The 16,319-nt window shown below is 44.9% G+C and overlaps 1 protein-coding gene across 4 annotated transcripts in view; it reads left to right on the top strand.

The window, feature by feature from the left end:
- Positions 1-4,663, top strand: part of Gigyf2 (GRB10 interacting GYF protein 2) — a 122,592-nt gene extending 117,929 nt beyond the window's left edge. For all 4 annotated transcript variants that reach the window (XM_052192302.1, XM_052192301.1, XM_052192299.1 and 1 more), the window contains 2 exons: positions 1,736-1,883; positions 4,458-4,663. In XM_052192302.1, the coding sequence (XP_052048262.1) occupies positions 1,736-1,883; positions 4,458-4,525 (216 nt within the window). In that variant the 3' untranslated portion in view covers positions 4,526-4,663. The remainder of the gene's footprint in view (positions 1-1,735; positions 1,884-4,457) is intronic.
- The last annotated feature ends 11,656 nt before the right edge of the window (positions 4,664-16,319 follow it).

The raw sequence follows: 16,319 nt of genomic DNA, 5'->3' as shown, positions 1-16,319 counted from the left end.
CTCAGCTGTAGCAGTCTTTCTGGGCTAAGAAGTGCTCCATAGCACCTAGGCCTTAGACTGGGAGGCCCTAAGAGTGAAAACAGTCACAGAGGCACAGAGATGTGGAAACACTGTACTTAGATGACTGACAGGAAGAAACGCTTGCTTACAGGGTGTGAGCTACAGTAGGAAGGTGGATGCTTCCTTATCCTCCTGCAGCTGAGAGCATGAACCTTTGGTGTTAAAGATTGTTGTGCCTTTCTGAGCATGTGTGCTCGTAATGACCATAAAAAATAAACAGTTCAGTGACGTTACAAATGTGGGATCTTTGAAGGCTGGTAATATATGTTTTCTGAATGATAAATTGGCAAGGTTCATAAAGAGGCTAAAAATAGTCATGTCCTTGAACCACATTATTCCACTAGACAGGATAACTGTGTTGTAGATCCTTTCTGAAGATGTGGGCAAATACAGTGTAGCACAAGACATTTTAGATCTAACTGTGTGAAACAAACTTAGGGCTAAATTAAGAGGTGGTGTCAGGTGCAGTACCAGACCATGGTAGACAGATGTCTCAGGACATCTCATGCAGGAGCATGAGGTCTGAAGTAGTGCAGGAAGCACTGCACCTGTGGGATGCTCTCCTGTAGGTAAGACAGCAGGAACGCGTTCATATCCTGTGTGCCCATTGAGTACACCGGGTTTTCTCTGCTCCTTCTGTGGCGGAGCCCCTGATCTTTGAACTGGAGTGTAAGAACATCAAGAACAAAGGATTAGTGGGCTGTCCTATAGTTTAACCAGTTAGCCAGCGTGTGGTAACAAATTCAAGTTAAAAATCTATTCTGGGATTGCTAGTATAAGTAGCATGTGACTTTGGCCTCTGGTGTACTGGCAGCTGGTTCTCTGACTTGTGTACTAGAGAACAAAGATGTTTTGCTGTGAGTCAGGGGTGTGTATTACCATAGTGTTGAAGCCTGTTGCTAGCCATATACTGTGAATTGCATTTCTTTTGTTTGTTTCCTTGTTTGGTTTGATTTTCTCCTCTCCCCCTCCCCAAACAAGGTTTCTCTGTGTAGCCCTGGCTGTCCTGAAACATGCTCTGTAGACCAGGCTGGTAGCGTTGATCTCACAGAGATCTACCTGCTTCTGCCTCCTGAGTGCTGGGATTAAAGGTGTGGGCCACTACTGCTCAACTATATTACATTTCTTAATGGATGCCGCACGCGCTGAATCTGCTGGAACACTTAGGACATCCGTTCTGATAGAGCTGGAGCGAAAGCTTGAAGTTCTAGGGGAGACTGTAGAGGCATCAGGCGTCGAGTAGAGCATTGTGAGGGAGCGCTGCTAGCTCAGGCCCACCCTCAGTGCTGGAAAGGGGTTAGGCCTGTTTTTTTGTTGTTGATTTTTTTGTTTTGTTTTGTTTTGTTTGGATTTATTTTTAAAATAATCTAAAATTATTTTCAATTGTATGTTGTGGGTCAGTGAGTACGTACACATAAGTACCCACAACATCAAACATGCAATCCCCCTGGAGTTACAGGCAGTTGTAATCTGCCTAGCAGGGAGGTAGACTCAGGTCCTCTGCAAGAGTAGTGTGCACCCTTCACTGAGCAATCCCTCCGCCAGAGGATTGTGGTTAACAGACTCACTTGACAAGGAAAAGGCAAGCCGGGCATTCTCTTACAGCCGCCATGGCCACGTGCGCCGTGTGACTCCGTGTAACTGTAGCTGTGCTGCTTTGTGTCTTGTTTCATAGGACTCTGTCTGGGGGATGAACCACAGTACACTCCACTCGGTATTTCAGACCAATCAGAGCAACAACCAACAATCAAATTTTGAGGCTGTGCAAAGTGGCAAGAAGAAGAAAAAGCAGAAGATGGTTCGAGCAGATCCCAGTTTATTAGGTAAGACTAGGCCTGGACCCTCAGGTGGGGTGGGTGGAAGGTTTTGGGTGCTGAGAGTAATCACTACAGTCTTTCATGTAAAGATTTATTTTACTATCTGGTTCTAAAAATAGTAGACAGTATTTCTTGGGCATGTGATGTGCCCATGTGCTGGGGAAGCAAACTGACAGTACTCTGGTCCTTCAAACTATAAAGCCTTGGTTAGCATTTCGGACAAAGATAATGAAAGTAGCGACAATAGAGCTAGTTGAGAAGTTCAGATGCTTATTTATGCTGGAAGCAGATGTTGAATGAAGCAGTACTTGTTGCGTCCAGTTTCTGTAGGTCCTGGGCGACTGCACTGCCAGGACACCCACTTGTCTGCCAGTGAGCCAGAGCTGCAGGCCTTCCCCACTCTTCTGTGGTAGACGCCTCCCTGTCCAGTACTGAGGGCTGTTGTCCTCACATACAGCAGCTTCCTGAGAAAGCAGATGCTTAAATTAGGGCTTTAAAAGACACCAGGGATGGTAGGGAACAGTATTTCATAAGTAATGAATGTAAGCTGCTGTGTTCCTTCAATTGGCCCAACAAACCCACAAATGGTGATGACAATGAAATTCTTTGCACTTTTTGAATGTAAAGTTAATGTAACTTCATGGTCTGACTTAACTGATTTAGATGCCCAGGCCTCCCAGCTTCAACAAGCTGTCACAGTCCATTTTCCTCTCCTTCTCTAGGATGTTAATACTAAACATGGGTTGGAAAGTATAAAATTCAGGCAGGTAGAGCCGAACAGATTTCTAACTGTACTTGTAGCTGAGAAGCCCTTGTAATTTAGCTTACAGGTGTGCGAACTTGCTCCACAGATGTGGTCTAGCTGTCCATGTTTGTCCTTGCAGTGTGGTCTTGGTCTTCTGCCAGAGACTCCAGCAGAGAGGGACGTCAACATCCCTCAGTACAGTGGGAGATGGGTCAGTCCTCTTAGAGTTGGAGTCCTCCCTAATCCTTCAGGGAGGAAAGCCAGCACTGAAGGAGGCAGAGCTTCTTAGTGAAGTGCTGAGGAGACACACTTGAGGAAGCTTTGCATGTGAAAGTCACGGCCTACTTACCCATCTTTCTGGGAAGGCCTTTGATAGTTTTTAATTATCTTTTAAATTTTCTGCTTATTTTCATATATTACTTTTCAATGTGTACGTTCCTTGCAAATTTATAGATTGAGAAAAATCTTCCATTCACGTACTGGAAAAATAGATTCCAACTTGATCTAAAGTGTCCACTGAAAGAGCAGACTGAAAAGGAACCAGCAGAGGGAGTCCCAGCTCTCTTCACTCCTAGGTGCCCTTCACTCTTCTCTGGTTATAATAATTGTAGGGGTTGCGGGGGGTGGGGGGCAGTGTAAACCATTTGGGGGTGATAAAATATATAGTTTCCTCCAGGTCAGACTCCCCTTTTCTACAAAACCATTGTCATAATCCTAAAAGAAAGCATCCAAGTGAGTGTCCTAGACTGAGTAGAAAGTGGTAAACTCTTGCTTTGTGAAGTTGGGAGGCAAAGTTTATGCCTGACTGAGCTTTTAAATCAGTTAAGACAGAGCATGTCTGCTAAAAAGCAGATGGTCACTTGGTGATCAGCACATATAATCTTTATTTCTCAATAGCTTTCTCTTTTCCTGTCTTAATTAAAATCAGTTGATTTTAAAATTACATTTCTTCTGTTGCATGCAACTCATTATTTCTATTTCACTTCATTTTTTCTTAAACTGAACAAACCTTCAGAATAAAGGCAATAACTCATTTCATAGACTACTGGTCTTTGGGTTTTTCGACTTAACAAATAAAACCATCACCTGAAAGATGAAAACACTAACCCTTTCAGTATTTCTGAGGGGACAGCGGGCTCTCGTGGTGGGTGGTGGGCGCTCAGTTTCTGGTTGAGGCTCTGGATGGGCTCTGGTATGCTCCCTTCTCCCTGGGTTTGGCCTTGTCAGACAGCAGCTTTTTCCACCACTTCTCCGTTAGCAGTAAACGGGCTTGTTTATTTTTTTTTAATCTTATTTTTGAGTCTGTTAATTAAGCTATCTTATTATGCAAGGCATTTTTGCTTGTTATTGGAACATTTCAAATGTGTATTTATTTGAAAATTTGAACACAGAAGTACAAAATGAAGGTGTGAAGAACCCACCCAGTACCAGCAACCGCAGTGGAGTGGAGGGAGTTGCCTGTTTGCTTTTGGCGGTCAAACAACAGCTGAACAGTTGAGGATTCATCCAGGGCAGAGCAACTGGGAAGCTTTCTTGAGTCACTCACTCTCAAGAGGCCTATCACTAAAATTCTTACCAACTTGTGGTTATGGATTTTATTGAAAAAGTTCTTCATGTGACCAGTAGCATTAAGTATCCCAGTGTCACGGTGTTTGTGAATACTGTTGGTGATGCTTCTCCTAAGCTGATTCCATTGCAGCCTGATCAGAGATCCTTTTCTGCATTGGCCTGCTTGCATCTTTCCTCCTAAGAGACTTACATTCCAGCCAGCTGCTTGAAATTGAACCACATGGCTGTCAGAGCAGTCACTTATAAACTTATTTTGTCTCTTGTAGGATTTTCAGTCAATGCCTCGTCGGAGCGACTGAACATGGGAGAGATTGAGACTCTGGATGACTACTGAGTACCTGCTGCTGTGCCAGCCTTCCCACTCCTGCCTAGTGACCATGGTTTCTCCTCATTGGACACAACATACGTTCACCATTTGCTCTGTCACTCTGCAACAAATCACAGAACCAATCATCTCAGGCTTTTTTTTTTTCCTAGCCCTTTGTGTCCAAGATTACTTTAAGTCACTGTTGGTGAGCACCTCAGACTGCACCTAGTGGAGCAGACCCTTGTCTCGGGGTGGCAGTTGGGATTGCTCCCCAGCAGAGCTACTGTTGCCAGCACACATTGATGTCATCTACTGTCCCCTGGAAGTGTGTTGGAATCTGCCAATAGCAGATCACTTTCTCTTGTCACTTTTCTTGTTCTGTTTTGTTCTTTCTCCCCCATCCCTCCATCCTACCACCCCATACAGGCAAAGGGCCTTAACTGGTGCAGTCGTGAAGAGAATTAATGGTTAATAGACATTGGCCAGCAAAAAACACCCCCTGGACAGTGACTTCTCCATTGCCACAGACAGGCAGAACTCTGTCTGGAGGTTGCGTGGCCATTGTTAACGTGGGAATTGCATCAGAGGCCCTGAAGGGGTGTAGATTGGCTTGTTTGATGTTGCATCCCCTCGCTGTTCTTTCTGGAGAAAGGATTCATGTGTTCTTCATTAGATAGTGACTTTCCAAGCAAGCTGTGCTCTTCCCTGACAGACTTCCAACCTTACTACTGGACAAAGGAAACCCTATGGCCTGGGACAGGGACTTAATTTTCCTTTCATATAAAACGGATCTCCCCTCCACGCATAAATATTTTTACTTCAAAGGACTAGGACCAGTTTGTTTTGGGCCCTTATGTGAAAATTTGTCTCGTTTAAGAGGCATCTTTACCATATGTATGAATTTGTGTAATTTCAACTCAGATATAGGGATAAACTTTTGCTTCTGATAAAAGCTGGGGAAACATCTGTCCCTCAGAGCACCGTGTGCATGCTTTGCCATGGCCCTGAAAAGGTCTTGTGAGAAGATTCTGGGATGGCAAGTTGCTTGCCTTTTCTGAAAAGAGAAGGTACAAAGCCTGACCATCTTTAAGACCTTCATCCATGGAAACCACTCTGCAGGAGGATGCAGTGGGGTGTGGGATGGGCAGGCCCCGGGGCAGGAGGCCTGCGCCTACACTTCCATAGCGAGGCCAAGTGTACTCAAGCTCAGTATAAACAGACTCTGACTGCTGCTGCTCCAGCCTGGCGAGCACCGCCTGGGATAGTCTAACACCTTGGCTGCAGCTGTGGGTCGGCTGGGCCTGTGCAAGAGGCGCTGTGGTGGGCAGCTCAGCATCCGTGCCTGGACAAGGCTGGGGCTGCTCTCAGAGCAGTTTGGTATTGGAAGATTCTATTTGGTTTCTATTTTTATTATTTTGGATCACCATTCTCCTATCCCTTCTTGCCTCTCTCCCTCCTAAATGTGTATAATAACTATACAGAGACTGCTACAAACTTGTAAATAGTTTTTGGATCAAATAGCATAAGGAGATAGGGAACCATTAAAATGTGAGACTCCTCTCCTTTGCTTTGTAAATTCAAAAGGGGGGGTGGGGAAGAGGGATAGTTAAAATGTTTACAAAACTTTAAGCTCCCTCGGAACTTTTGCCAGTGTGGAGGAAAATAAAAACCTTAAATAAAATGTGGTTGTGGTCCCTCTGAGCGTCCTATACTCGCCTCTCCTGAGGCTGAGCTTGGCATGAAACCATCCCTCTTGCTGGCCTGGGGCAGCCATTGTACCAAGGCTTTGGAGAGGAGAGGCAACCCCGGCCACTCTGGGAGGAGTGGTGACCAGGCGGCCCTGTGTTTGCGAAGGTGGGGGGTCCAGCTGAATGTTGGGAAGCCTCCCCCTGTGCTGCTTCCGCAGGCAGTGTGCTGAGCTGGAGACTGGAGACTGCCTTTGAACCGCAGACCCTCAGAATGTCCTTCCCTGAACTCTTCTAAATCAAACTCTTGTTCCAGCAAGATAAAAATAAACAAAAACAAGCTGGAGTTGAGTGGACATATTAGAATAGCGCCTTGGTCCCCCACCCCACCCCACCCCCATTTAACTAGGAGCCGTTTGCCTCCCTTTCTCCTTTTCCCTGTTTGCTTCCCAGTTAGTCAACACCTCCTTTCTGGGGACATTTTCCATTTCTTGATTACAGAGTTTTCATACCCTTTTTCAACTGCTTTCTTTATTATTTCCTGCAGGGGTTCTTTTGTGGAGGGGTTGTCAAGGACTTGCTGGGGATAGTACTCTGGGCATGGTGCTTGTTAAGCTTACATTCTGCCACTGGGTGACACCCCTAGTCCTTAGTTTTAAAGTCGTTGGGTATATTAGAGGATTGGGTCGGAAACTTTTCATATAACAAAAACTGTCTAATTCAAAGAGGTGTCCTTTTTTGCATATAATCTACATCTTCCAGTATACTTTAAAAATTACCTGTAGATTATTTGAAATATCTGTTTGTGTAAATGTTATGTAAGGAAATAATGACTTGAAAAGTATGTTCAGTACTGGTGTGATTTCCCCAGAATACTTTTATCTGGGTTTAGGTGGGTTTAACTTGGCATTGTAGAACCTTTGGGTGCTGAGAACCAAGTTTGTGTTTAGGTTTTAGGGTTTTGTTTGTTTTAAAGCAAACCAGATTGATAGAGACTGTTTCCAAAGTAACTTCTGTTATGGTCATTGTTGCTTTATAGAAAATTTTCAACAAATCATAGCAGGGACCTTGATACACTGATAATTTTTTGGTTGTAAGTTAAGGTGGGACTGCTTGCTTTCTGAAGCTTAGTGAGATGGACTTTTCAGGACTGCCTCTCGAGTAAGTGACAGCTCACGGTGGTGGTAGGCTAGACGTCGGCTGCTGCTTACAGGAGCTGTTAACACTGGAGGAGGAGGGTGGACTTGGCAGGCGATGGTGGGTCCTCTTGCCTTAGGTTCCTTGTTGTGATGCCGTATTTGATTCCACGGTAGGAGCATGGCCACTGTCCTGCTCACATTCATGCAAAGAGTGGCAAGGCCACATTGCCAAGAGAGAGTGTGCTTATTTAGGGAAGGACCAGGAAAGGGAGTTCATCTGTCACCATCAAGGACTGTTTTCCTGTTGGGAGGAAGAATTGTGCTTTAAATCTCAGGATCATACTTAAATTTTTTAATTTTTAAAACTGATAACGTGTGGAGGTCAGATACTTTGGTCTTCAGGACTTGGCAACAGGCACCTCAGCTAAGATATCTTGCCACCCCCAAAATACTTAGTGCAGCCATTTTATTTAGGTATGCACAGCATACAAATAACACATACTACCCTGTTTTAAAATGGGCATGGTAGTGATAAAACTGATGACAGTTCTTCAAGATAAAAAGCCCATGTGTGAATCTAATGAGGCAAGTGATACTTTGAGATGAATATTCTTGTGAGGTTTGTGAAGTAGAGCTTCAAAAGAGTAGCTGGTGTCCAGTGCAGCCAGCCAGCCATGTCTGTCCCTCACAGAAGCTGGTCATTCTATTGATGAGTTTGGTCGGACTCCAGTGAGCGCCTGCCTAACGGTGTCTCTGGTGCTCCTTGCTCAGTTAATTCTTGCTATCCTAGTTTGCTTCTCTGTCGCTATGACAAAAACCACAACCAACTTAAGGAAAGAGGTTGTTACTCATCTTAAAAGTTCCAGGAACAGTTCATTGAGGAAAGTCAGGGAAGGAACCTGGAGCTGGGAGCTGAAGCGGAGAGCAGAGAGGAGTGCTGCCTGCTGGCTTGGTTGCCATGGCTTGTTCAGCTACCTGTTTGACACCATCCGGGACCACAGATCCAGGGTCGGCACTGTCCACAGGAAGCTCATCAATGCTGAATTGAGAAAGTGGCCCGCAGATAGCATAGACTTCCCTATGGGTCAGTCTGATAGAGGCATTTTCTCAATCACATCTTGCTTCCCAAAACTCTAGTGTGACCTACAGGACACTTTACAAATGATAGGCTTTAGTATATAGGTAAGGCACAACATCTCGTATGGGGGACAGCCACTATTTTGATGGCTTTAAATTGATACAGGGAAATGTAGCAATCTCCAAGGCTATCATGGCTTCGAGAAGGCTCCTTTTTTTTTTTTTAACATCATCTAGTAGTCATATCTTCCTGTCTTGTCTCTGGGACTGCAATACTCATTGGGGATCCTGGATTATCATCAGAGAGCAGTCAGATGTGTAGTGTTCATTTTCAGATATTTGATTCCCTAGGATTGGTGATCATATACAACTTCTGGTAATGCTAGGTTCTGAGAGAGGCTAAAGTCTGCTGGGTAGGGATTTCAGCTATAAGTTTGTCAGTGAAACTAGAGTTTCCCAGTGAGACAAACAGCATGTTGACTCTGAGGACATGGGGTGGCTCCTTCCCCGCAGCTGCCCTCCTGCTACCTAAAAGCTGCTCTTGCTGCAGGGCTGGCATTCTGGAGATGGACTACATAACTGAGTCTGGGCACTCGGTCCCCTGCTGTTGTCCTTAGAGAACAGACAAGAATTATTTGCTCTTTCCCCAAATACAGGACATTGGTGCCCCTCCCCACTGATTTTTCTAGATTTAATTCCTCCATAACTATTAGAAATAAGTTGTCAGTGGGTCTATAGTGGGTTTAGTTGCATGTAACAGGAAAGGCCAAGCAACAATTTCTGATGGTTTATTTCTCAAGTTGAATTGGAGATCATCAATCTTAAGGCTCATGGTGACTCTGAGACCTGGATTCTTTCTACTTTATCAACAGGACTATGGCTTTCATCCTTAAGGTCATTTCTGGTCTGACATGACTGTTTGTAGTCCCAGTCTACATTTCTGTATGTGAGGCAGGAAGAAAGTGCAGACAAGGCAAAAGCTTAGACAGAAGTTTGAAGGAACTTGCTTGGGAGCCCCGCTCGGTGTTTCACACCTTACCAAGTACACATGTACTCCATATAGTTAGTTGTAAGAAAGACTGGGAATAACATTTGGAATTCTGAGTATTTGCAGTCCTAAATTCCATTGGGATTCTGGCACTAAGAAATGGGAAGCGTAGGTGGTACATTGATAGCTCCCACAGTTGTCTCTTCTTCTGGAAGCAAGATAGCTGTGTGAAGTGGTTGAGCTGGTACAGATTGACCTTAAGAGACCTGCATAGTGCTTCAACAGATTGACCAGAGGAACAAGGATCTTCCATCGAGAAGATTCAGAATCTGAATTTCTGCTTTCTATTCTTGCACAGGGACGGTGGTGACCCAGGTAGTTTCCAAGTGACTCTACTGGTACCCAGTCCTGCACATAGTCGAGTTCATTTGGATACCCTGTGTTTGGAGCCTGTGTTTGCGTGTTGGTCCTATCACCTGCTAGGATGGTAGCTATGGCAACGTTTTTTATTTGTTTCTACGTCTGTGGCATCAGAAGATCAGAGTTAGTAACTTAAAGTCGGTTGAAGAGTCGAAATCCTAGCGTCTGAATAGGGAAACATGTTTACAAGAGACAGTACATAGGAAGTAGGTAAAGTACTTCATCACAAGTGGGAGGTAAACACTATCTTAAATGCCGTTCAGTTTGATCAGAGAAGGCTTATCTTCAAGGTAGTTTATTATGGCTTCCCGAAGCCTCCACCTCAGCACCTTCATTATCAACTATTTTTGTTTCACCATCAGGTTGTTTGGGGGTAGGCTGTGCATTGTCTGGTTGTTGGTCTCTGTGTTAGTTTCCATCTACAGCAAGAAGCAGCTTCTCTGATGAGGGCTGAGAAAGAATTGATTGATGAATACAACAGTATCAACAGTATATCATTTGGAATCATTTAATTGCTATGCAATAGTATACTTACATAAGCCGAGGAATAGAATTAACCCTCTATTCATGACCTATGTAGTCTCAGGTTCTTGGCCACTTTAGCAGTGCCACGTATTGGTTTAGTCACATGGGGAGGGTCTTAAATCCAATTTTAGAAGTGGCCTTAGCATCTGCATGTGTTTCTTGCACTTTTTCTTTGGCTCCTTTTATTTTCATGTTTTGTGTTTCTTATTTTTATTATTTATATGGCTATTTATGTTATAATGAGAGGGGGTGGCTGGGCGGTGGTAGCGCGTGCCTTTAATCCCAGCACTTGTGAGGCAGAGGCAGGCAGATTTTTAGAAAGTGCCTACTTTGTCTTAAAAAACTGGAGTTTCCTTATCATTTAACCACAGTTATGCCATTTTGAAGGGGTGCTGAAAACCCCCATTACATGACACATGGTGTTGGTTTAAGCCTTAACTCAGTAACTTGCTCAAGGTTGTGTGTACCGAGTCTCCTCCACTCTGAGGGGCTTGCCATCTTTTCGGTAGCCAATGAAGACCTAGTTCCTCATCAAACTTCTGTCTACTTTACACCCCCTGCTTGAACAATGATTATGTTGCCGACATTACTTTAGCACTTAGAGTTAACACTGTATGGTGAACTTTTGATACAACGCACACATCCTAAACAGGCTGTAATCTGGTACTAGCTGTTATTCAGGGTTTTCCATTTGCAGGTGGCTTCTTTCTGTATCCTTTTGCTGCATTTTCCTTCTCTGGCCACCTCCTCTTTTAGCACAGTCTGCCCTCTGCTCACTTTCTGCAAGCCTTTCCAAACAGCGATTAGCTGTTTTCACATATCTACACGTTCCCTCTATATTTAGTGTTCTTGGCATCACACATTCCAATGTGCCACCCTAGAATCACCCTACTCTTTCTCCCTCTGTGTCTGCAATTTTCTTCACCACGAGAAATCTGGTTTCCACCGTCTTCATTGTGTGGTTCATTCTAGAACAGCATGGGCCAGAACTCCATGGACCCCCTTTGAACATGTATGGATATGGGGCAGAGATTTCTGAGGATTTGAAAACAAAACCTTGTAAACCATATAGCCTAGAAATATCAGATAAGAGGAAAAAGGAGATCATGAATCGAGAATAATCTTTTAAAATTTTTCTACAAATTATTCCCAGCCAATATAAAAATGTATCAACCCTTACAGACTGAACATGGTGTTTTGTAATCAAGAAAAATGTGAACAAATGTAAAGATATGATATTAAATCATAACCACAGAAAACCAACATTACCTTCTGTGGTGCCAATTTTGTAGCCACCTCACATGGCTTGCGACACACTAAAGTGCTGGGAGTATCCATTAAAAGCACGGTGTGACACTAATTGTCCCCATAGAGGCAGCTCTTGCTCTCTAGTAGTTGCAGATGCCAGTAAAATAATCTCTCACCCACCCTCGTATTTTCTACTGGCTATAACACAGAAAATATGTCACCAGGCTGTTTGCTATCAATTTGCCTTCAGAATAACAGCATGCCATTAGTAGTAATGTCTTGGAGGAACAAACCCTCTAACTTCAGTATTGTTGAAGAGTCAATTCTCAGTTGCTCAGCTCTACAGTTCACCAAAGTAGTCTTGTAATGGCTAATCCATGTCTGAGAGAACGTTGCAGCTAGAGCTCAACAGACTCGCGCTGCCTAGCAGTGCTTTTATCATCAAGGACTGTGGTCCCCATCAGGTCACATAGCCTAGTGATATGTCAGCCATCTTAGATTGCATAGTCTTGTATTTCGTACAATGGTGAAGTTGCCTAGTATTTCTAATGGTATGCTATTATTGAGTGATGTATTGCTGTACTTACAGAAATAACTCTGATGTGAGTAGCAGTAGTAGGTGGCAGGGAGGGGGGGGAGGGGAGGGGAGGTGGGAAGGTGGTTGTGGAAAGTGGGAAAATGGATACGTGAATTTAGCCAGATAAGGAGGTATGGAGCCTATCTCAGAACAGATCGGTTGCACCCCTCGCTAGCAAAGGGTCCCTTTCTGCAGGCCAGTGATAAGTGGCAGCTCTGTTGTGAAGGCAGGATGAGGAAATGGGTGGGTATTGGTCTCTACCAGGGAGGGTGAGTGTGGGCCTGGATTCACAGCTAAAGCATTGCTGGAGTCCCAACAGGAGGTGGGTTTTCTGCTCCCAGGGGCTGCTCAGCCTCCACTTTAATCTGGTCAGCTATATCTCCCTGTGACCATCTGGAACTGAGAAACAGCACTGGGTACCTGTTAGGATCTCAAGAGCCCAAACATCTGCTTGGCTCTCTGTTGAGGATGTTGCCATGGAAGAAGAGTTAGTATCTCAAGATACTCAGTGAACCAAAACATTACTGATCCAGGATTCTGAGTCAGGGATATTTGTGACCATAGTGAGATCATTAGAGATTAAAGGTGTCCAGATATGCCCTTCTCAGCAGAGTAGGACTATCAGGTGGATGTGCACTGCTCTAGGACTGTAGTGTGGTGATGTCCTCTGGATGACTCTCAGGGCTGAGGCAAGTTGATTTGAAAAGTAACGGCAGTAGTCATGCTCTGACGTGGAGAGCAACTTAGTCACGGTGAAAGGGAGAAAGACACTTGACCCATTTGCCTCCCCCCAAAAGAACCAAAAGTCAGAAAAAAACAGAAGGCCCTGGGGGTCCAAATTCAGCTTGATGGACAAGCTACATGGCATCTTGCTCCTTACCAAATGGAGCAAGATCGGAATAGACTGCAATGCTCTGCTGGTTTTCCTTCCAGTGCTCACACAAAACGAGTAAGCCTATACAACGGTCCATTAAACTGTTTACAGCACTGAGGGCTTTTCAACCCCAGAGCCCTAAACATTCATGTCTTCTGCAAGCCAGCTCCAAAGGCTGAAGATTTGTAGTTTACTTCTGCTGTGATACTTCGACAAAACTGATTTAAAGGGAAAAGGGTTTTCTTTTGTTCACAGTTCAAGTTCACCATAGCCAGGAAGTCCTAGCACCACGATCTTGAAACAAATCATGCTTCATGTTGGCACGTTACCTACATAGTCACCGTCTTATCATGGGGAAGAGACTTCATGACCAAGGTAATTATTATACAAGGACATCATAGCAATTTCAGAGGTTCAGTCCATTATCGTCATCACAGGAAGCATGGCAGCATCCAGACAGGCACAGTGCTGGAGGAGCCCAGAGTTCTACATCTTGATCCAAAGGCAGTCGGGAGGAGACTGGAATTCCACACTGGGTGGAGCTTGAGCATAGGTGACCTCAAAGCCCACCCCGCACAGTGACCCCTTTCCTCCAACAAGGCCATACCCTCCCCACTCTACAAGGCCACATCTCCTAATACCACTCCTTATGGGCCAAGCATTTAAACTCATGAGTCTATAAGGGCCAAACCTATTCAAACCACCACAGTGAGGGAGCAGGGAAGGTGAAGGATAACACATCTCTCCCTTCTTTTTATTTGTTGGCAAGGTGGATCTTCACCGTCAATTAACCTAATCTGGATCCCTCATAGGCCCACCAGCATTTTGGGGGTTTTTTTTGCTTTGTTTTTTTTTTTTGTTTTTTGTTTTTTTTTCTTGGCAAGCCCATGGCGTCTATATAGGCTTCTCAGTTTCAATGCATCAAGGCCTAGTAATGAGTTTGGCTTTCAGCCATTCAACCCATTCAGCCATTTCAAGCCATTCAGGGTGCAACTGTTGGTGCCCTGGACTTTGAATTTTGGTAAGCACCCTGTCAGTACGTGTAGCTGGCTCTAGTCTTCATCACACCCTGTCATCTGAGAACTCTTGCCCCCTTTCCGGGCTTATAGTAATATAAGTGAGCAAAATCTTCCTACAGAGTACTTGCTCATTCACTGCTAGTGCGCATTAGCAGAGTGGTTCATACTTGAGCCTTCCTAAGTCAGGCTCTGTGCTTGTCTTCTTCGGGGGTGCTGTCATCTGGCTGGCTCCTGTGGATAGGAGGAGGAAGAGTTACCAGAGCAGGCGTCCTCTTGAGAGGGAGTGTAGCAGATGAGACTGTGTCATAAACGAGAGCAGGCCAGGCAGGTCTGCACACTTGGTGAGACAGTCTTAGACTTGTCAATTCTGCCCAGGGATCCCCACCCGAATCTCAACGTCTCCATGATTCCAAGGTCACATATGAGAACCTGACAATGCTGTGATCCAGCTTAACATCACATTCTGTGATCTCAGTTAAGTGCAGACCCTGATTTGCAGCCAAGGAAGCTCTAAGAAATAAGAGGTGCTTGTGCCAAATCTCTAGTTCTCTGGTTGGCGTGCTTAGAATCTAAGTCCTGAGCTTATCACTTTGTGTGAGCATTGAAGACCATAAGACTATAAGAGTAACCATGGCCTTGTTCTGATCATACCACTATAAACATCTGTATGGCTTTCAAATCATCTTCTGTGATCATATTGGCTCATGTCTATAATCCCAGCACTTAGATGAGGCAGGAGGATTGCCATGAGTTTGAGGCCAGCCTGGGCTATGTAGTGTGATCATCTCTCTGTCTCCTCTGTCTCTCTATCTCTTTATCTCTCTGTCTCTCTGTCTCTGTCTCTTTCTCACACACACACTTTATAATGCTTATACTTGATAGCACTTTATAATAAACTATAAGTCTACATATAGTATGGCATGTTACGTCACCAGTTTCTCACTTCCACTGGCAATAGATCTTCATAGCACTCAAGGTCAAAGGGCAAGCAAGCCAGAAATAGGCCTCTGGGGGCCTTTTTTCTGGGACCCTCTCAGGTATATCCGTCTTGGTCAGACTCTGACTACTCTGGGTATCCCAAGCAGAAATGATTCAGCTGGAAATTTGCTGTAATGTTTAAGGTCTATCTCAGGAGAAAAGGAGGGGACTTCAGGTTTGTAGCTCAACTTCCTGTCTTGTCCCTGCTTCCTGATCTGGATGCAAGTAAGAAACTTCTGCCAACATGAGCTGTGTCTGTCACCATGCCTTTCCCCCATGATGGACTGTCCCCCCCACCCCAACTGTGAGCTAAAATAAAACCTTCCCTCCCCGAAGCTGCTTCTTTTAGGTGTTTTACCACAGCAATGAGAAAAGTAACCAACACACCACATGCCCTGGTGTTACAGCTCCCCAAAGGGATCCAGAGCCTGACTGACATCCAGCTCCTGGGGCTGCACAAGCAGCTACCGCCATGGAAGAGTCTGCCACTGTCACCATACAAGATGGTCTCAGAAATCTGAAGCAGAACCAATGCTCCCCCCTCCCCTGTCCCCTTCCAGTGCTGCTTTGCCTCTGGTAAACTCACCAGGAAGTCATCTGGGAATCACACTGCAGGGCACAGGAAGGGGGGAATGGGGGAAATTTAATGAAATTTTATAAACTCCTTTTATTAAAGACAAGCCCCCGCTGTTTGGCGATTTATAGTCATAGCAGAAAGACACGGAGAGGCAGGGGAGCAAGTGTTTACTTCATTGAAAAGAACTGTTCTGTACGTACGACAAAGAATTTTTATCTGGAAGATTCAAAAATATCCTAAAAATGATTTGTAAAGCCTTAGCGTACTTAGATAAATAAGCAAAAAGACAAAACAACCAAATCCAAGCAGACGCTCCCATTTATTGTCTCGGGAAGGCAAATGCTCTTAACGACCTGGGCGAGTGCTAATGAGAGGCAAAGCTTGGAGATGCTTTGGCAGAATGGATAAGGTGCTGCCACCCAAGCATGAGGACCACAGTCGGATCCTCAGCACCCCCATGAAAGCGGGCTGAGCGGGGTGGCCTGGCTGCCAGCCCAGACCTCAGGAGACAGAAGCATCCCCGAAGCAAGCCGGCCGGCTGAAGTAGCTTGGTCAGAATGTTTGGGGTTCAGTGAGATCCCGCCTCAGTAAATAATGTGGTGAGTGCTTGAGGAAGATACCTTCTGGAGTCTCTGACTTCCTTAGGCGTGTGTGCAAGGGCATGTGTACCCACATACATGTGAACATGTGTGTGTGGATATGTAGATAGATAGA

Source organism: Apodemus sylvaticus, chromosome 9 (assembly GCF_947179515.1).
Source record: "Apodemus sylvaticus chromosome 9, mApoSyl1.1, whole genome shotgun sequence".
Lineage (NCBI taxonomy): Eukaryota > Metazoa > Chordata > Mammalia > Rodentia > Muridae > Apodemus > Apodemus sylvaticus.
The sequence above is the reverse complement of the archived record's forward strand: the minus strand, read 5'-3'. Positions and strand labels throughout refer to the sequence as shown.